The sequence below is a fragment of the Callorhinus ursinus genome, unplaced genomic scaffold (genome assembly GCF_003265705.2).
Source record: "Callorhinus ursinus isolate GAN/ISIS: 27379988/994484 unplaced genomic scaffold, GSC_fseal_2.0 scaffold27, whole genome shotgun sequence".
Taxonomy (NCBI): Eukaryota; Metazoa; Chordata; class Mammalia; order Carnivora; family Otariidae; genus Callorhinus; species Callorhinus ursinus.
Genome location: NW_027397089.1, coordinates 9,405,528 through 9,428,015, shown reverse-complemented (window position 1 = coordinate 9,428,015; position 22,488 = coordinate 9,405,528). Strand labels below are relative to the sequence as shown.

Below are 22,488 nucleotides of genomic sequence, written 5' to 3'. Positions count from 1 at the left end.
GCCTAAACTTCAGGGGAAAAAAGCAGCAAAGTTCTCACAAAGTCTGCAGTTACAGATGTTGTAGGTGCTAAAATTTTGAACAGAAAAGTTCTAAGTTAACTTGAAAAGACAGTAAAGCATTCTGACCATGGATTCTTCCTCTCATAAATTTTGACCAGCCAGTCCAGCCTCCAAACCAATCTATAAAATAAATAAAAAGAACTGCTTACCTTGAGTTTTCTCCATTCCACAATAGTTTTATTTATTATTTATTTGAAATATAATAATTCAGTTTCTCTTAAAAATCTATGCCTTAATAAAAAGAAAAAAAAGTCTATGCCTTGAGAGGTGCCTGGGTGGCTCAGGCTGTTTAGCGTCTGCCTTCAGCTTAGGTCATGATCTTAGGGTCCTGGGTTCGAGCCCCACATTGGGCTCCCTGCTCAGCAGAGAATCTGCTTCTCCCTCTCCCTTTGCCTGCCACTCCCGCTGCTTGTGCTCTCTCTCAAATAAATAAAATCTTAAAAAAAACAAAATCTATGTCTTAGAGGAATCTACTACTTAGTTCAACTAAACATCATCTTTCACCCGGATCACTACAACAGCCTCCTGATTCATCTCCCTGCCTTTCCAAAACTAGTGCCACATGGGCAGGAATGCTAGTCTGACCACATCATGTCTCTGCTTTAAACACTTCCATTGATCCCTATCACCTTCAGGATGAAATTCAATTTGCAGAGTCCTTTCTGACAGGGTTTCTGTTGCTGATCTCTACTCCCGTTTTCCACTCTAGGTTCCAACAATATCTAACTGCTTGCAGCCACTCAATGGGCTACTGTTTGCTCTCTCTCTTCCCCCACCCCTACCCTCCCATTATCTGAGCTGTCTGCCTTTTACCCAGTGTCTACAGAACTTGGGTTCACTCTAATCTTGGTTCTTATCACACTGTATTATAATTATGATTGTCTGTTTACCCTTCTCTGTTTATCCTTCTGGTCTGTAAGCTCCAGGAAGGTAGAGTTCTCATGCTTGGACTCACTTTTGTCTTCTTCAGGGCCTAACATAATGCCTGGTACAGAGCTGGAGCTCCATGAACATTTATTGAATGATCAGTGTAATTTCCTTAGCAAGGAAAAAAATGGTACCTTCTTTGAGACCCTGCTCAGAAAACAGTTTATAATCCAGTGGGAATACAAATAAGCAATTCCATGATATGAATTACCATAATTCATTTAATACGTTTTTTTTTGTTGTTGGACATTTAGGTTGTTTGGTATTGTAAACAATGCTATAATAAACTTCTAATGTAAAGTACATAGACACTATTTGTAATTATTTGTTTAGTTGTTCCTCTCCTTCACTAGTATGTAACCTCTACAAGGGCAAGGACTGTGTCTCTTGTTCACCATCATAGGCCTCTTTGCAGGATACAGCTCCTAGAACATGGTATTAGTCAATAAATACTTGTGGAGGGGCCCCTGGGTGGCTCATTTGGTTAAGCGACTGCCTTCGGCTTAGGTCATGATCCTGGAGTCCCGGGATTGAGTTCCGCATCGGGCTCCCTGCTCAGCAGGGAGTCTGCTTCTGTCTCTGACCCTCTTCCTTCTCATGCTCTCTCTCATTCTCTCTCTCTCAAATAAATAAACAAAATCTTTAAAATAAATAAATAAATAAATACTTGTAGAATTGCATTAACTAAATATTATATCTTAGTGGAAGGAAAGAACCATGCAATTCAGCCAATGATGAATTTCAAAGGGAGACTCCAAATTTTTATCCTCAAGAATGTTTGTTTCCTTCTATCTCTCTTCCCCCCACCACACTCCCCCCAAATCTCTTCCTTTTCTAAGGACTGTGAAAGATCATGGGTGTATTTTTACTATTGTTGGCATCTGGCTTAAGCCTTTAGTGGTTTTCAGCTTGGGTACAAAAATAGTCCCTGGCTTTACTTTGTATCTTTGACGGTTATATTTGAGGTTTTGCTCATTGCCTCCCCCTCCCATCCCCACAGTGCCCACCAAGCTATTATGAGAACAAATCTGTTAAAAGAAGAACTGGAGGAACTGAAAATTAGTATGAATGCTTCTGAAGAGCAGAAGACCATGATTTTAGCCCAGAACAAACAGTTAGTAAGTCAGCCAAGTAATTTGAAATTGGCATATAGTTTACATAACTGAAATCCAAGAGGGTTTATTTGGGCAAAAATCAGAAGTCAGGGGGACACCTGGGTGGCTCAGTCAGTTAAGCGTCTGCCTTTGGCTCAGGTCATGATACCAGGGTCCTGAGATCAAGTCCCTGCTCGGTGGGGAGCCTGCTTCCCCTCTGCCTGCTGCTCCCCCTGCTTGTGTTCTCTCTATCTCTCTGACAAATAAATAAATAAAAACCTTTTTAAAAAATCAGAAGTCAGGTACGCCTGGGTGGCTCAGTTGGTTAAGCATCTGCCTTCAGCCCAGGTCCTGATCCCGGGATCCTGGGATCAAGTTCCACGTCGGGCTCCTTGCTCAGCAGGGAGCCTGCTTCTCCCTCTCCCTCTCCCACTCCCCCTGCTTGTGCTCTCTCTCTCTCACTATCTCTCTCTCTGACAAATAAATAAATAAAATCTTAAAAAAAATCAGAAGCCAGTAGGCTGATGAATGAATTGGTAATACCTTAGAAAAGTAAAGGCAAATAGGATAGACTTTTTCTTTTCAGCCAAGATTAAAATTCTTTACAAAACTCAGTCATATTCACAATGGTTTCTGAAGATCTAGAAGATCTCTGGAATGCTTCCTGAAGTTGATAGGTGAATTCATAAATACCTGATACTAAAAACCACTTGAATTCTCTAAAAAAATAAATTCCCTATCAAATTTTCACCTTTTTCTCAGGTTTAAAAAAATCCATTATCTTAGTACTTACAGATTACTAAGAAGCCCCATAAATCAGTCCTTACACTAAATAAACACAGGCTTGAAAATTTTAGAACAAAACATTATTTAGACTAAGCTTTAAATTAAAGCTAAGTTTTAATTAAAAACTAAGTTAAACTAAATTGAAAACCAAGTTTCTAAATTGAGAATGTTAAATTATTATCTAGAGCGTTAGTAATAATCTTGCAAATCCTGATATATTCCAGCAGTATTCTAGCATTGCTGACAATGGTGGGGTCAGATGAAAGTCATTCAGACTAATTCCTTTTTAGATCTGTAAGCCATCAGGAGACTTGGGCTCCAGGCCTATGTCATTCCCACAACCAACACAGATTAGCTTAGCTCTTGCCTCAGTGGCACAAATGTGGGGACTAGACTCACTGAGTGTCAGGTGACTCTGCAAGTCTCTGAATGCAGTACAGGAAAGACTCAGTTTGGGACCACAGAGGAACTTGTATGTGGAGGAAATGCTGAGAAACGAGCAAGTAGCCTTTCTTGTGAGTCAGACTGCTGACATCCAAGGCCTGACTCCGGCGACTGTGTAACTTTAGGCAAACCATGTAAACTCTTTTGCCTTTAGCATCCTCACGTATAAAATGAAGATAACTGTACTACCTACCCTAGGGCTAGAAGGGTTAAATAAGTTAATACGTGTAAAATCATCAATGTCCTTTTTGGACAATTGATGATTTGGGCTCAATATTGTTAGCTGCGATTGTTAAAAGGTCAGAATCCTAGATACACAATTCTAACCTTTTGCATTTTATAGTGTTTTACAATTTCAAAAGAATTTTTACTACTTTACCTCATTGGTCGTAGAAATTCTGTGAGGTAAAAACAGAAGTTGATATTCTTCAATTAAAAAAATTAATAGTTATAGGTGAAGTCCAGAAATGTTTTGATTATTCAAAGTCAATTATCTGATAAACGCAGAGCTACGACTGAACTCAGGTCTTCAGATTCCAATTACATGGTGTGTGTGTTCTTTCATTCTCATACCAGTGACATCTTAACCTGAGCTGGTTCCCCTTTTATTTCTATGTTATAAAGGTAATACCTGTTCACTCTATAAAATGAGGAAATGCAGGGGTCCCAGGGTGACTCAGCCAGTTAAGTCTCCGACTCTTGATTTCAACTCAGGTCATGATCTCAGGGTTGTGGGACTGAGCCCGGGTTGGGCTCTGCACTGAGCATGAAGCATATGCTTAGGACTCTCTCTCTCCCTCTCCCTCTGCTCCTCTGCCCCCCTCCCCCTCCCCCTGCAAGGATGTGTGTGTACACACACATGCTCTCTCCCTCTCTCAAAAAAAAAAAAGAAAAAGGAAATGCCTATTAACAAAGAAAAAATAAAATCCCACAAAATCCTTAACTTATCCTATCCACAAGATTTGCTGCTAACATTTTGGCATTTATCTTGTCCTAGAATATTTTTTCTTCTCATGGTTCTGAATTTTGGGCTCTTCATTATAAAACAGTTTTTGATATTCATATGTTCTGGCAATATTGAATCTGAGAATATCCACCGCTTCAAGTAGAAAGTTAGAACTTTTTGTGATTTCAAGGTGCCATTTAAATAGATGAATTCATACTACCTGTCATAAGTGGACAGTGGGAATGTTGCAGGGAAAGAAGCCGGGCTATTCCTTTTTTGTTTTTCCTCTTTCCCTCCCTGTCAGGTTGAGTCAAAGAGAAGAGTGACAATATCTTATAAATCCCAAGAAACTAGAAGCCAAAGGCTTAGCTTCATACTGAGAATATTTTCAGACTAAGCTCCTTTGTGATATGTCAATACCATGTTTAAAGTTGATAAAGAGAAAGAATGTCAGTAGTCTTAGAGGTAAATAAGTGGTATTTTCAAAAACTTCTAAATACTTTTTAATTCCTTTCTCTTAATGAATCAGGAGACAGAAAACCGGGCTCTGATTCTTAAGATTCGGATTCTCCAAGAAGAGGTATGCCGAAATTATTAAACACAGGTAGAGAAAAACATATGGAAATCATACAGGCATGAATTCTGACCCTGGATTAAACAGAAATCATGTGAATATTCAGACTCCTGTGAACGAAGACCAGTTTGCTTTGTCAAATGCAAGTGAGGAAGAGTGGATAGGACCTTCGTGTCTGAACAGAAGTACATTATTACCTTTGTAATTATCCATGGAAGAAATGGGGTTTAAGAAATTCAGACTTAGGATAAAATGAAATTAACCCATGTAAAAAGTATACAAATCAAGAAGGAAAAGGTAGACATTATTAATTTTCCATTATTCCACTGAACTAGCTGGAAAAAGTCTTGAATCAAAGACCTAGTCACTGGGTCTGAAAGTCTGACTTTGGAAAAACCATTTATCTTTTTGGAGTTAATAATACCTATTCCCTACAGTAACTTTGGAGATTAAGATATTGCATGTGAAGCTATTTGGTTAATCATAATGTACTTCATATGTGTTAGGAAATATTAGTAAAATATCTAAAAAAATAGTCCTATGCCTTAAGTTTTTAAGCAACAGAGTTAAAGCATTGAAGCAACAGATAACAGAGCTACTTGTAAGTTAATATTTTGGAGGAAAATTCTCTATAAGTACCTTTTGAATGTTAAGTTTATAGCTTTTTAATTTGGGCTTTTTATAAGTTTATCAGGGGTATTTATTAAGCTGTGATAAACAGTCTGTGATGAAGAGTTATCTCAAATATGGGCCAACCGGACATTAAAGAAATTATATAGTGGGCTGGAAAGGAACAATTAAAAGATTGTTAAGAAACCCTACATTAGATTTAGACATGGTATAGCAACAAGGCCAGGTTTTCATGAAACTAGTGCTTTACAGTTAAGCTCTCAGTATAAGATATTTTTCTCCTCATATTTAAGATGATTGACTAGCATCAAAGAATTGTACAGAACTGAATTTAGAACTGAGGTAGAAGGAGGAAGATGTGGAACCCTTCCTCATGAGAGCATTGCAATTATTGATTTGCATTAGTAAAAGCATATAAATGTCACTACTAGATGAGATTCCTTTGGGGGGTAAAAATCTGATGCACTGTGAAGAGTAACAGCACAATAGCTTGGGTAGTTACGTTCATTCATTCATTCATTCATTCAACACATACTTATTGGGAAACCTTTGTGAACTAGGAGGCACTATTCTAGGTGTTGATCATACAAGCTTATGTAGAAAAGCCCACAAGGACCTAGCATGTTAGGTGGTGATTAGTGCTATGGAGGAAAGAAAAGCAGAAAACTAGAATTACGAGACAGTGCAATTTAAACTAGAATGGTTAGGAAAAGTAGCCCTATGAAGTTAATCATTTGATCAAAACGAAAGGAGGTTTATCAGTGAAGGAGCATTCTAGGCAGAGGAAACTGTAGCTGTAAGTCCTCAGGCTTAGCCTGCCAGCTCTTTTTGGGGGACAGCAAGGCCAGTGTGGCTGGAGCAGAGGTAACAAGCACAAGTACAGAGAGCTTCAGGGAGCCAGACCCACAGCATCTCATATCGGCATTGTGTGGACTCTGGCTGTTTCCACTGACTGAGATGGGGGCTGTTGAACAGTTGTGAGCAGAGGAGAAATATGATCTAATTTCTATTTTAACAAGATAACTCTGGCTGCTGGGTTTAAAATTAACTGTAGTGGGACAAGAGAAGAACTGGGAGACCAATTACAAGTCCTTGTAACATACAGGCATAAATTTATGGAGGCTGACTGCTGGAGAGAAGTGTTAGATCAGCAAATGCTTTATAACATATCCAAACGTATTTATTATATGTTCTGGTGATATAGAAGTTCTCTTCTGATTGTTTCTAATGTCTCAGTGACATAAAAGCAAAGTGATCAGCTGATAGTGAGGAAGGTGGAGGAAGTATTTGACATTCCAGGAGAGAGAAGGGATGAAATGGGCCAGGAGTTGGTAAACTTTCTTGTAAAGGATCTGATAGTAAATATTTTTAGGCTTGCCTGGCTAAAAGGCCTTTGTTGTAACCACTCACTTCTGCCATTGTCATATGAAAGCGGCCATAGACAATATGAAAAAAAAAATAGGCACCGTTGTGTTCTGATAAAACTTTATTTCCAAACCAGGTAGGTGGTCAGCTGGAGTTGACCTGTGGGGGTGGGGTGGGGTGGGGTGGGGAAGTTGGTGTAATTTGCAGTTCCCTAATTTAAGCCAGGGGCCACATGAATGGATTAGGATTGTATGATATGATCACCAGTCAATATTGAAGTTAAAAATTATGAATTGAATGTGTGACCTGTTGCTTCGTTTGTATTTTTCTTTAACAATGTTTATCTGGAAGGATGCTGTCATGGAGTGGGTGGCAAGCTGAAATTAAGCAGCTACTAAGAAGTAGATAGGGGAGAAGGAAGGGAATAGCGGGCAAGTGGAAGAGAGGTATTATGATGATTGACCATGGGAGAATTTAAGCTGAGTAAAGAGGGGACTGAGTTCACAGGAAGGGGGAAGGATAATGAGAAGGTGGTGGGATTAATACAGGCTTCAGTGGGGACTGAAGGTTTGTTGGCTCTCAAAGAAGTAATCTGCAAAGAGGAAGTGGTGGTTGAAGAGTGAGATGTTTGCAATTAAAATAAAGGAGGGGTCACACTTGCTGGCAATGACAAGTCTGAAGATGAAGATGTGACTGGGGAGTGCATGGCCAAGGGGCCATGGAAGATAAAGGGACTCCCAAGAGTCCTGGATGGTCATGTTAAAAGGACCATGTTACTTTTGGATAAAGTCTAAAGTTTTGTCCCTTAATTTAAAATGGATTGTGATGTTAATGATGAAAATACCACTTCCTAAAAAAAACTTTGTTCTTTTATTTTTTTGTCTAAATTTAAGAATATTATCTTCTTTTACATCAGAATACTAAGAACATTATGGATATATATAAATTGGAAAAGAAGATTGAGGAGTTGTCTAAAACTGAGACAGAACACCAAGTAAGCACTTCCCAAATACTGGTAAAATATTTTCTTTTGTCAAACCAATATTATTTTGTGAAGGTGTATATGACTCATTGACAAAGTATCCTTTGATTATAAATTTTGAAATTTGTGTTCCTCAAAAAGTCTGAATTACGGTGTATAAAACAGTTCCTCTCTCTTTTTAATGTAATGGCTTTACTGATATATAACACACATGCCATTAAATTCATCCACATAAAGTATGTAAGTCAGTGGTCTTAGTGTATATTCACAGAATTGTGCAACTATCATCAAATCCAATTTTAAAATATTTTTATCATCCCAAAAGAAATCCCCTTAGCAGTCACTTCCCATTCCCCACCAACTCTAGACAACCGCTATAGAGACTTTTTGTCTCTATAATAGAGATTTACTTGTTCTGGACATTTCATATAAATGGAATTATATACACTATGTGGTCTTTTGTGATTGGTTTCTTTCACTGAGCATAATGTTTTTCAAGGTTCATTCATGTTATAGCATATATCAATACCTTATTTCTTTTTATTATTGAATAATACTCCATTGTATTGATATACCACATTTTGTTTATCCATTCATCTGTTGATGAGCATTAGGGCTGTTTCTACTTTTTGACTATTATGAATACTGCTGCTATGAACATTTGCATATATGGTTTTGTGTCAATCTATATATTCTCTTAAGTATATATTTAGGAGTGCAACTACTGGGTCATATGTCTATTTTTGACTTTTTTTTTTTTTTTGAGAGAGAGAGTGTGCACGTGTGAGTGGGGTGGGGGGCAGAGGAAGATGGAGAGAGAATCCTAAGCAGGCTCCACGCTCAATGCGGAGCCTGATACAGGGCTCAATCCCACAACCCTGAGACCATGACCAGAGCCAAAAATCAAGAGTCGGATGCTTAACTGACTGAGCCACGAGGTGCCCCTATGTTTGACCTTTTTAGGAACTTCCAGACTTTTTCCTGGTACCATTTTACATTTCCACTGGCTATTCATGAAGGCTCAGATCCCTGCACATCCTTACCAACACTTGTTACTATTTATATTTTTTATTATAGTGGCAATTTCTAATTTAAGAGTATCTGGTTTTGTAAATCCCTTAATCAGCAAAGATTTCAACTGTTAGACTTTCTTAATGCAGAAAATGAGAGCTGGGAAAAATCTATCCTTGATTGAATTAAGGGATGATAGGGCTACAAAAATGATTTTTTAACTATATTGCATCTAAAAGTCTATATTTAGTGTATATTCCGTATATTCTTATTAGGAAACTGAAGAATATTAATAAATTTAGGAATTTGTGTCATACTTATTGTCATCTCTAATAGTTTCTTTGAGCAATATTTTTTGTTGTAGTGTATGTGCGAAATGATATACTTAAGTTTCATGTTTGTATGTGGAGTTTTCAAGTTTCCTAGCAGATACCTAGCTTCTGTATATGTGTGTGTATACATATACATATATTATGACATATATATATCTATCTAGCTCATAGTTTAGATATTCAAATTAATTTTATTCTAGGAATGACTGTTTTTGGAAAACACAACTGTCATAAACTAGTAGTAGAAAGAGTCAGAAGACATGAGTTCAAATCCTGTCTTCTCTACTTAAAAGTTTTATGACCTCAAACAAGCAGTTAACCTCTTTAAGTCTCAGTGATCTCATCTGCTGAATGCTTGTGATATTTCCTACCTAATCCCAAAGCTTGGTGGAAACTCAAATGAGATGATTATGTGAAAATACCTTTAGAACTATAAAGGGGTATCAAATATATATGATTATATGGTGATTTCTACTTCTGACTATGCTGATGATTTTTCTAGGTTTTCGATTCAATTAATATATATATATATTTATTAATCATATTTAGAAACTTTTGCCAACAAGCTTGCTTTTGGTTTGAATAAATTGATACATTCTAATATTTGTTTTGCTAAAAGACATCTTGAACATTTTAAACTATGTTTTTAAAAGAGGAAGAGTCTTTTTTTTTTCTTGCAGTCCAGCTAATCAGATTTTCGCAAGTCTAGGTTACATTGCTAGATAATCTGTGGGTTTCTACAGTACTTGTTATCCAAGAGGAAGAGTCTTTTATATGTTCACATGGACTCTGTGTTCATGTCCTATCTAGACTTTCATTTTCACCCAAAAAATTACGACTCAATTGGTCCTCTTACTTTATAAAGGGTAAAATAGTGGAAAGGGCACTTGGCGAGAGCTGAAGATTCATATTCTATCCTCAGTTCTGACCCTTACTGTTTAGGACATTGGGCAAAGTCTCTTAATAGTGCTGAGCTTTGATTTCCTCACTAGTAAAGTGAGGGCAACAACCCTGGCCTCTCTGGTTGTTGTGAGGCTGATGTGAAAGTTGTTTATAAAGTAAGAAACACATGCTCATTAAAGGGGTTTGAGAAACATGTCTCCCTATTGGAATGATTTTGGCGGCATTATCTTTTACCAAAGCAATTGCCTTCCCTAAATTTGTCTCTTTTCAGATGCAGTTACATGCATGTGAGAACGCTTTGCTTAGTAAAGATGCAAGTTTGCAGAAGGTTGGTACTATTCCTTCCCATGAAGTCCCATGGGATTTGCTAACTCTCCCTAAATCATAATGGATATGATCATTTGAATAAATTCACCCCTATTAAAGTACCTGATCCTGCTATTCCGTCTCAAGACTTTCCTTTAGAATACTTCACAAAAATGTTCTTCTGAGTGAAGAATACTGACTCTCTACCTGGAATAAGTTTTAACATATCCTCTCTAAATTTTGGTAGTATTCATCCATTTATGTAATAAATACTAGTGTGCCAATTTACCAGTTACTGCCTAGGTATGGTGATGTAGTTTTAAATCATAACAACACAAATGAGTGTGTGGTCATTTATTTTAGGGAAAAGGAAGAATGTATTCCCAAATTATTTTCTACCTAGTGTGATTGATTTGATTGATAGGTAGATAAGTAGGTAGATACCATTCTCTTTATCTTTATATCCTGTGATCATTGCCTATGTGATAACAAAAGATTCTGGCTACAGAGATGCTGGTTATGGTGGCTTTAAGAGACATAGGAAGGACACAGTCCAAGTTAATAAACTTCCGCTTTCCAAGACAGGGAAGTAAATACAAAGCAGTGTTTTCTCTTTTCCTTTCTCTGAATGTCATAAAGTTTCCAAGGAGTCATATGAATTGTAGACATTGATTGATGAGGTTACTGAATGTTGTATTGACTTTCTTTCTTCATCGTGGGTGTTGTCTCCATATGGTGACATTATGGTAGTGGTGGCTGCTCACCTCCTCCATAACTCTGGTCTTCCCACCACTTTGCATTTATGCCCAACATTCATAAGGTATTGATTGAGCACTTCCCATTTGTCAGGTTATGAGAAGCTAGTCATGAGATAAAATTATAAGTCAGACATTGACTATACCCTCTGGTCTTACAGTACAAAACTGTGATTTTAACAGATATCATTTGAACTGGATAAAAATGGATGCCTTAATAATTCATCAGTCATTTGCAGGTAGACTATTTTTTCCCTTAATATGCCATGATAATAAATATAATTTTGACTTGAACTTGAAGATTACCTTTCAGAGTTTGATTCCATTGAACCAGGGAAATAAAAACCTAATGGCACAAGTTAGGTATAGCTGCCTTGCTGTCCCATATTTTTGTGTGTTTTTAATCATAAACACAGACTGGCTCAGTTTTCAAATAATAATATTGGTAGAAGGTCTTATCATCTTTGGGCATTGACAGTTCTGTGGCTCTGATTGACATTCTACTAAATATCCTTTGGTAGACTCCTACATTTATTTGCTATTCTCTCTTCTACTTTTCAGAAAGATTTAAGTATAGAAGAACTTAAGTCAACCATCATAGAATATGGAAACATTATAGAGGTATACCACAATAATCTCACAGTTTGCAAGGTGGGGTTGTTTAAATGTAAATCACCCATTAAAGTAACACATACAGCCTAATGTTGTATGTGATTCCAGAATTTACGAGGGGATAAAAACAAACTGACTCATGAGTTACAGCACTTGCAGCAGGAACTTATCATGTAAGTAGAGCAACTTCTCACCAGCCTTCTCTCATGTGCCTCCATCCTTTATTATTGGCCTGCTTGAGCTATACATAATTCTTTGAACATGCCACATTCTTTTCGTCTGTACTTGTATAGGTGATATTTTCTCTGCTTTTCTCCAATAGAGCTCCTTCTCAAGTTTTCTGTGACTTTCCCTTGCTTTTCTCTTACCTTGAAATTAAGCAGTCCTTTTGAGTGCATGCATAGCATGCTGTTCTTACTTCTTCCTTAACACATATCATCTTATAATAGTTTGTTTTTGAATATGCAAAATATGCTAATCCAGGAGTCTACAGGAGCAGTACAGATACCAAAAGTGAGTAAGACCACTAGGGTAAGTCCACATACTTATGAGAGTGACAACTGAGAAAAATGAATTAGCCAGATGAAGCCAACTAATCAAGAGTGTATGGGCTCAGGGCACCTGGGTGGTTCAGCTGGTTGGGTGTCTGACTCTTGATTTCTGATCAGGTCATGATCTTGGGGTCTGGGTTCTAGCTCAGCAGGGAGTCTACTTGAGATTCTTCCCCTCTCCCTCTGCCCCTCCCCCTGCTTGTGCATGCTCACTCGCTCACACTCTCTCTCAAATAAATGAATCTTAGAAAGAATATATGGGCCCAGTGCAGCTGCATCTTTTGATTTTTTAAAGAAAAGCCAGAATTCTAGATTTTCAGTGAAATTTACTAATTTTTAATTATTGGCTCCAGTTCTTTAAAAAAAAAAAAAAGCATGACCTACCTGTTTACAACCACATAGAGTCCGTCACTAATCTGTGCAGCTCCTGGAGGATAAAGACTATCTGTTATTTCTCTCTCTCTCACTGAGTACCTTATACAATCCTTGGCACACATGAGGGCTTACTGTGTTTAGAGATAAACTGCATTTTGGTGACTTATAGCATAGTCACATCTAACCAGACTAGACTATTGCTTTTGTTTTTTCAAGAAATGGGATCCAGTTGAATATTAGTGGAGAGTGTAATAGAATCATCTCTGAAGAAGAAAAATCTTTACATTGTGAACTCATTCTTGCTCAGTCTGCAGAGGTAAGTAATCCCAAACGGAAAGCTTGAAACAATAAGACCATATGCAATAGTTTTCTATTAGATGAAGGCCCAAGCTTGCTGAAGAGTGACTGTGACATTTTGAGGAATCTGTTGATTGTTTTTAAAATCCAAGTCTAAGGTCTCTTAGCCTGGAAAAAAAAATGGACCTTTTTCAAATTATGCTGAAAACCATAGTGAGGCTCAAGACTAGGGTTGAAGAAGCATGTGTTCAGTGAATCCAGACTTTAGAAATCTTTATATTCTTCATATTTTTTAGGAGAAAGTACCTGTGCTGATCCCCAGCCTGGGGTCCTAAAGGTAACAATAGAGCTCCATGAACCATTTTTCAGTATTTTCCTAAACCCCCAAAGCAAATGTATCTGCCAAAAATAAAGATGCTTAGAAACAACATGAAACTTCTCTGCTCTAAAATGTAATTGTAGCAACCCAGTGTAACGGCACTGATTATTACATTCTGAACAGAATTAGAATGTTCGTGTTTTGGTTAATTTTAAAAGGCAAATGAATTATTACTTAAATCTTTGTTAGGTAGAATCAGTTTTTTACAGCATGGGAGGAAATAATCAAAAGCCTTCGTGCGGATGAAATGTTGGGGATTCCCCCCAATACTCTGTTTTCTCTCCTTTGTGCTTTCCAGTTTGTGCTTGTTATCTTAGGAAAAGCTTTATTAGCAAACTGCTTTCTTTTCACCATTTTGAGGGGCTCTCCCTGTCTGTGGACAATAGAAATGTCAGAACGTTCTCCTCTTGACAGCTGTGATGTGACCTTGAAAGGAGAGGAAGAATGTCTTTGGGGCTAATGCTGTTTGAATTTCTCCTGCCAAGGATGCAGGGGCAACATATGCTGCATTCATCTAAAGCTGTCTCGGGCAGCCTTGGCCATTCTGCTGAGGGCTATGCTTTCCTGACATACTGTTTCAAATACTCATCATCTGACTGAGTTTTTGAAACCAAGCCAAACTGCCAGACTGAATGAAATGGTGACAAATCTGCCACAGCAGTCCTCTGAGAGCATCATGATGTCAAGATACCAGCCTGTAAAGGTCTACACTTCTCAGCAGGGGTTAAGCCGCTGGCAAAGTTCTGGCTCTGGGGTTTATCCCATTAACGGATTAGGAACTTTGCCTTCTAATTGGAGTCTAGAAATAAGAGCTCTATAAATGTTTTCTAATAGACAACAAAAAGGAAGTTAAATGTGGTGTTGCCATTTATCTAAAATATGTCAGAGATGGATGCTTTGAGAGAACTGTAAGAATATCCTTTGGTAAACATTATTGGGAGGGAGAGACAAAAGAAACTAGTCTGTTATCAGTGGGATCTGTTGACCACCCTCCCAACAGTTTTTTTTTTTCCTATGAATTTCTTTACCTTCCCCTATTTTCATAAAAAGAGAACCGTAGCAGTTTATATTACCCACATGTACATGTTATCTATTGGATAAATGCTTTTCCTTAAGAATGAATAAATGTTAAGTTGAAGTCATCCTAGAGAGAAAATGTAAACCATTGGACAGTTATATTGACCCATGAGCATCATTTTCATAAAATAAAAATACTGTTCTTTATTAGAATGACAGAGTTGTGGACATTTTAATAATTGTTTCAGAACGATGAAACTGGGTGGCAGTGCAGTTTAATCAACTTGTCATCTCTGGATATAATGATGGACCAAGAAATGCTGCTATTACTGAGAACATTTGAACAAAAGGGAGTGAAATTCACAGCTATGCTTCAAAAGCTGGAATTGTATAACATATGTACTGTGGTGATTCACTGGCTAGGAACGTCTGCAGATAACTGATCTACATCCTCTTTGCTGAGTCCAGGCATATCTGTGTTTTGTCGAGACCCAAATTATTCCTACTATGAAAAAAGATTTTTCTAAAACCTTCTTGAGGTTGATTTTCTAGTTCTGGCTCAGTCAGTTCAACCTCATGATCATTAGATATGAATTGTTTGGGCTTATTTTTCCTATAGGTTAATCTGTAGTATCAGAGGACTAAAGACATGGTATCTATTAAACAGTTTCTTTCTGGCTAGTAGCTAGTACCTCTTACTCTATTTTGATTTTTGACTGGAAACAAGATGATTAGAGAAAGCAGAGAACATATTCATGTTGGTATTTCCAGTCCCTTTCACAGTGCCTAGCATATGATAGGTAGTATTTAGTTTAATGAGTAAAAAAAATCCATGAAAATGCTTGTTTCCTATTTTAGAGGGGCATAAAAATGGGTACATTTTGTTTTGAGAAACAATTCTATCTGTATATATTCAGCATATATGGAGCACCTGACAAGAGTTGGCATTAGGCATGGCGACACCCTGGGATAAAGGAAAGTCATGGGGTGGCGTTAAATGAGAAGGAATTCTGTATGGTGTCTTAATTATCTATATAGTAGACCTTTGGTCTAAATTACTTCTTATATAATAGCCTATGCCTTTCACCTGAATTCCTAGTTGAACATGTGGAACTTTTTCAGCATGAAGAAGTTTCTGAAGATGAAACCATCATGGATAGCTCGCTACAGTGGGTAACTGATCCAGAAATTACTGTGAAAGAAAAGTGGGAGAACAAGCTTACTGTAAGTGTTTTATATTTTGTGATTTTCCTGGTTTTTCTTCTGCTTTCTTAACCCAGGTAATACTTATTATGTGCAGTACCATTTCTAAGACTTTATTATAGTCTTCTGCTATCTCGGTCTGTTGATGTGTATGGAGTGTATGTCTGCGGATGTGTGTGAGTGTGTGCATGTGGGTGAGAGTAAGAATGTGAAGGTGAGGGTGAAGGTAAGTGTGTGGGACTGTGAGGGTGAGAATAAGTGTGCGTGAACTTGAGGGTGAGAGCAACTGTGCGTGACGGTGAGGATAAGTGTGTGACTGTGAGGGTAAGTGTATGTGCACGTCAGGAGGAAAGTGAGAGTGAGGGCATGTGATGTGTTAAAGAGACAATAAAGAAAATGATTTAATAAAAAAGTATTTTATTTGAATCCTGTGACAATTGCTAGTCTAATCTTGGATTTTTCCTTGACCTATTAAAATTCTCTAAATTTGATAGAATGATTATTGTGCAAAGGAATGTTATTCCTGAAATTCTGACAATTTTATTATCCCAGAAATTGGCAGAACATGACAACTTAGGTAGCTATTTCCAGTTTTGTTATAAAGGAGGCATATAAGATGAAATTTCTTTAATTTATCAATTACTTATCTCTAGTTCTTGACTGCCAAACAACTTTCTGATATCCATTAGCTTCCTAAGTTAAGCTAAAGCAAGAAGCAAACTCTGAAGACTCTGGAATATTAATTTCAACTCCTTTGACAAGCACTTTTTTAAAAACTGCTTTTGCATATGTTAATCAACAAATATTGATTTTTATTGCATTTCCTTGTCTCATCCTATTCTAAAGCAGTTGTGATGTTTGATGAAATAAATGGTCAGGGACCACTTATATTAAAAAAAAACGCAATTTTAGGCACATAACAGGCATACAATATGTACTTGTTAAATTGAGATAATCATTTCAAAGAATAATCAATCTTTGGGCAATGGAGAATTGGTATCTGTTCAATTAGAATTTTCGGGTTTAATAACGATGAATACTATTGAGATAGGATGACCATAACATTTTGTATTGCCTACCATTTATTTATATTTAACACTGGAATAGTAGAGTTTGTTTTGTGACTTTTCTTGTAGGAATTCAAATATATAATGGAAGAGAAACTAAGTCTTTGCATATTAATGCCAAACGGCTTGGGAAACCACAAAGAATCTCTTGATAAAGAATTTGTCAAACTAATAGAGATTTTGAAGAGATTCAGGCTGGAATATTTTTATTTCAGAAAAGAATTTCTCTCCAGGTGATGGTCATTTATATTTAAGAAACCCATGCTTTATATACATGACACATTTGTGATTGTACCATAGCATCCAGTTTACTTTTTTCAAGTTGTATACATTGATTTCAGATGATACTTTTTCAAAGAAGGCATTTTGTCTGATAATTTTGAATTCTGAAATAGTGTGAAATTGACTTATATGTTCAAAATTGCAAATAGTGAACTTTAAAATTTGTGGAAACCCTGTATAATGAGTTATTTTCCCTAAAGAAGGCAGTTGGAATTACAGAGTATAGAATTCTTTTAACCAGAAAGGACTTTAGAGAACATTTAGTAAAATCTTATAATTTTATAGAGAACTGAGGCATAAGGATATAAAGTGAATTGATCAAAACCCAAGAGTTATTAACGGAAAGTATGAAGTGATTTATTAATGGAAGAATTTGCTGAGTCTATTGACTCCTATCCCATTGGGCTTCATTTCCTGCCTCAGTACACAATGTATTGCATTGGGCACTAGGACTAGTCAATTAAATTTCAAGGAAAAGAAGTCGGGGAATAGAGGACTCTAAATGTAAAATAATACTATCTTACTGTTCCTCTACCTTAATTCTTGTGACTGTGGGGAAATTCTTGAAATCTGTATACTCTGTAAACCACATACTAAACAAGGACAGCTATTTTATCTTTTATTGACCACTATTTATATAGCTGCTAGTACCATACTAAGCATTCCCTTAAGAAATGCTTTTTCAGTGAGTGAATGAACATGGGTGTATACTGAATTTGAGTAAAGTAAAAAACAAAAACAAACAAACAAACAAAAACCAAAAAAATCAGGGCACCTGGGTGGCTCAGTCAATTAAGCATCTGCCTTCAGCTCAGGTCATGATCCCGGAGTCTCAGGATCGAGTTCGAGGATCAAGTCCCACATTGGGCTCCCTGCTCAGCTGGGAGTCTGCTTCTCCCTCTGCCCTTCCTCCTCCTTGTGTTCTCTTATTCTCGCTCACCCTCTCTCTCAAGTAAAAAATTAAATAAAAAAAAAACCATTAAAAAAATGTAGAGACAAAAGTTGCTTAAAGAAAGTAGCCAGAAGAAACTATTTTATTCCCCTAAGAAAACTAGATACCAAAGAGAGGTTAATACCAAAAGGAAATTTCAAGAAAATGATCTGCTTTCTCTAAGAAGCAGGGAACCCAGACTTCCCCATAGTGGTAAAGGTGTGGGTTAAGTGGATATGCAGCTTCCTTACATGGATACCATCTCCACAAAAGGGAGCACTGAAATTCTTCTAGTTAGCAACAAAGAACTATTTGGAGAGAAGCCTGCATTAGAGTCATTTCTGAGTAAGTGAATCTTCTGTATTATTCTACAAGACACACAAGCAGTCCAATTAAGTAACAGTAGGTGCAATTTGTTGAGAGCTTACTGTGTTGGAGGTAGTGCTAAAAATTTGACATACTTTTATCTCCAGAGAGGTTCAGTGACTTACCCAAGGTTACCCAAGAGGGATTAAGTGATAGCTGGGAGCAGACCTAGATGTGTGCAACTTCAAAACCTATGTTCTTTCAACTCATAATCCCCCACCATCTGCTTGTTAAAACTGAATAAAATATTCATTAAAAATATTCTGGGAACCTGGCATTGGGCAAGATACTAATCACTGTAAGGATGGTTAAGCCCCTGCCTTCTGGATATAATTTAAAACAGACAAAACCATTTAGTGGCTACAGACAAAATGATTTGGCTATCAGTTTTAACTATGAATAAGAATATAAATGGAGTGGGGTGCCTGGGTGGCTCAGTTGGTTAAGTGTCCAACTCTTGATCACTCCTGATCTTACTTCAGGTCTTGACCTCAGGGTCATAAGTTCAAGCCCTGTGTTGGACTCCATGCTGGGTGTGGAGCCTACTTAAAATATATATATATTTTGGGGGGATGAGAATAAGAATTCTATGTTTAGATGAAGTAGGAAATATTTATTAAAGGTAAACTTTTAGGGCCTGTTTACTGAGAAAGAGAAGGCTTTCATTCTGTTGCAAGATAAATAGGCTCCAGTGCTAAGGAATGGAAAGAACTGAGTGAGTCAAGGAGAGGCAGTGAAAGAAAAAACTGCTCTTGAAGGTCTCAGTGAGAAAAAAAATATCATTTATGCAACACCCAAGTGCTAGCTTTTGCCAGTTTTTTTTTCTAGGTGCTAAAAAATTAAATAAGACCAAAACCTCTGCGTCCATGAAACTAATATCTATTAGTTAGACACAGACAGTAAACAAATAAACATATAACTATATAAGATAATGACAGGGAGTGGTAAGTGATATAAAAATTAAAGGAGGATAAGAAGACCAAGAATGATGGGGCAGGAAGCCCTAATTTTAGGAAGAATGGCCAGGAAAGGCCTGTCTGTGATTGATAAATTTAAGGAATTGCTGAAGTGAGAGAGTAAGCTAAAAGATGATCTGGGAAGGGTTCTAGCCAGAGGAATTAGCTAGTGCAAAGGCCGTGAGGTTTTAATCAGCTTGGTATATTTGAGCAGCAGCAAGAGGGTGGCATGGCTGGGATGGAGTGAGTGCTAGGCAATGGTAGGAGATGAAGTTAGAGATATAGGCAGGAGTTAGGTTCACAGCGTTGCAGTTCATGCTTAGGGATTGGCATTTTATTCTAAGTAGATGAGAAGCAATCAGAGGGTTATAAACAGGGAAGTAATATGACATATTTTGAAAGATTATTCTAGCTGCTGGTAGAGCATTGTCTATAGAGGGAGAAAGTGAAAACAGTGACACCAGTGAGAAGAGTTTCTTCAATAACCGATCACCAATGAGAGATCTTGAAACCAATTTATCAGATTATAAGTCATTTTAAAAAATAAATATAAAATATCAGTGTATTTCATATAGTAATATTTCATAAAAATATTAATTCAGCTATGTGTATGTGTGTACCTGGTTGAAATATAAAATATTTGCTGTGTCATGGTCAAAAAAAGCCACTGAGTTAGAAACTATTTTTTTTTAAGATTTTATTTATTTGTCAGAGAGAGAGAAGAGCACAAGCAGGGGAGGAGCAGTAGGCAGAGGGAGAAGCGGGCTCTCCACTGAGCAGGGAGCCCTGTTCGATGCAGGGCTCAATCCCAGGACCAGGGGATCACAATCTGAGCCAAAGGCAAATGCTTAACCAACTGAGCCAACCAGGTGCCCCAAAACTATTTCAATAATCTAGGTGACGGGGTAGGACATGACTCAATGTGAGCCAGTTGGTATGAAATGGTTGGATTCAAACTGTATTTTGAGGATGGGTCAGATCTGACATGCTAGTGAATTGGATGTGGAAATGCAAGAAAGAATCATCCTTGACTTACAGGTTTTGGGTCTCAAAACTAGGTAAATGGGGTTCTATTTAGATGGCAAAGTTTCAGGGAGAATCAGACTAGGCAGATGTAGAAATCAAGATAGCTAGCATGAGGACATGTTAGCAAGGATAGTTACTGAATTCAAAAACACACTCAAAGCTAATACTATATTTCTTAACATGATAGTGCAAGTCTCTATGGAAGAAAACTCTTCAAAGGTTTAAAATCTGTTGAATATCTTTAATAATGGTACTATATAATTTTTTTAAAAATTTTTATTGTTATGTTAATCACCATACATTACATCATTAGTTTTTGATGTAGTGTTCCATGATTCATTGTTTGTGCATAACACCCAGTGCTCCACGCAGAATGTGCCCTCTTTAATACCCATCACCAGGCTAACCTATCCCCTCACCCCCTCCCCTCTAGAACCCTCAGTTTGTTTTTCAGAGTCCATCGTCTCTCATGGTTCGTCTCCCCCTCCGACTTATTCCCCTTCATTCTTCCCCTCCTGCTATCTTCTTCTTCTTTTTAATAATGGTACTATATAATTTTAAAAAAGTTATTAAGACTGTTATGATTCATAATGTGCATTATTATCTTATAGGTACAAATAATATATATATGTGATATATATGATTAAAAGTTGTAATATTATTAAATGTGGATTTCTGTTGGTCCCTTACAGTCCTTTTGCTTTCCCTTGGAAGATAAGGGACAGTCTTGAGAGCTTAGACTATTCCTACAAAAGAGAAAAGTTGATAAAACTCATATCTTAAAAAAAAGAAGAGGTGATGTCAGCAAGAAGGAATAGGAAGCCCTGGGCCTTCCTTCAGCAATATACAAACATATTCCTTTTGTGAGAAATCCAGAAACTAGTTGAAAGGCTCCTGCACCCTGGGTAGATGTGAAACCAGCCACATCAGTGCTGGTAGGAAAGTTCTAGATACCCTGTCAGTGTAATTCCTGCCCTGGCATAGGATCTTGTGATCAGAGGGAATCCCCCATCTCCCAGATTTTCCCTGGGGATGAAAGAGTCAGACTATGTGTCCACATTCCAACTTTTCTGAGGACTTCCCAAGATACTGGCTTTGTCTTGCCTGTCTCAGAGTGCAGATGGAACTGGGCATACTATAGACATCAAGAGGACACTAAGAACAATGATGGCAGGTGGAACCAGCATACAAGTAACTCATCATAGTCCTTCTCCTTGGCTCAGAACAAAGTAAGCAGATGAAAAACCCCAGATCTTAGCTTTTCCCTGGAAGGAAAGAATAGGATCACACATTCAATATTCCAGCTTTTCTGGGGGTTGTCTAAAAGACTGTCTTCTGTCACACCCATCTTAGAGCAATGATGTTGCTATGATACTCTAGACACTTAGGGCCTACTCAGGACAAAAATGGTGATTTGAACTAGCACAAAGATTTGAGAGCCCCCAGAACATTGCCCAGACTGATTGGTATAAGTTTTCTCCTATATAAGTCCAGGCTGTGGAGACTGTGAGAAGTGGTTGTTTTTTCGAATGTGCTGATACCAACAAAAAGCGTCAGGAAAAATGGAGAAATATGTTCCATCCAAAGGAACAAAATCTCTAAAAACTGACCCTAATGAATCAGAGATAAATTATTTAGCTCAAAGAGGATGCAAAATAACCGTCTTAAAGATGCTCAATGAGGTTAGGAGAACAATGAATAAACAAAGGGAGACTATCAGGGTGCCTGGTGGCTTAGTTAAGTATCCAATTCTTGATTTGGGCTCAGGTCATGATCTCGTGGTCATGGGATTGAGCCCCGTGTCGTGCTCTGTGCTCAGTAAGGAGTCTGATTCAGATTCTTTCTCCCTCTCTGTCTACCCCTCCCCACTCATGCACTCTCTCTCTCAAATAAATCAATAAAATCTTAAAAAAAAAAAAAACCAAAGTGAGAATATCAACAAAAGACAAAAGTATTAAAAGAATACCCAACAGAAATCTTAGAACAGAAAAATATAAGTGGACTGAAAAATTTGATTAGAGAGGTTTAACAGCAGACCAGATCAAGGAGAAGAAAAGATTAATGAACTTGAAGACAGGTCTCTGGAAATGATGTCAAAGAAGTGAAAAGAAAAAGGAATGACAGAGAGTGAGGAAATCTTAAGGGCTGTATGGGATATCATAAGGTAGACCACTATATGTATTATTAGAGTCCCAGAAGGAGAAGAGAGAAAGAAAGGGGCAGAAAGGCAAAGAAAAATATGGCCCAAAACTTCCAAAAGCTGGGGAAGGACATCTAGATCCAGGAAATCCAATGGATCTCAAATAAAATG

At 37.4% G+C, this 22,488-nt stretch overlaps 1 protein-coding gene across 1 annotated transcript in view; it reads left to right on the top strand.

Moving 5' to 3' along the window:
- The window catches only part of LOC112830021 (inositol 1,4,5-triphosphate receptor associated 2), a 45,268-nt gene extending 40,446 nt beyond the window's left edge, over positions 1–4,822 (top strand). The window contains exon 5 of the mRNA XM_073877842.1: positions 4,787–4,822. Within this exon, the coding sequence (XP_073733943.1) occupies positions 4,787–4,808 (22 nt within the window). The 3' untranslated portion in view covers positions 4,809–4,822. The remainder of the gene's footprint in view (positions 1–4,786) is intronic.
- The last annotated feature ends 17,666 nt before the right edge of the window (positions 4,823–22,488 follow it).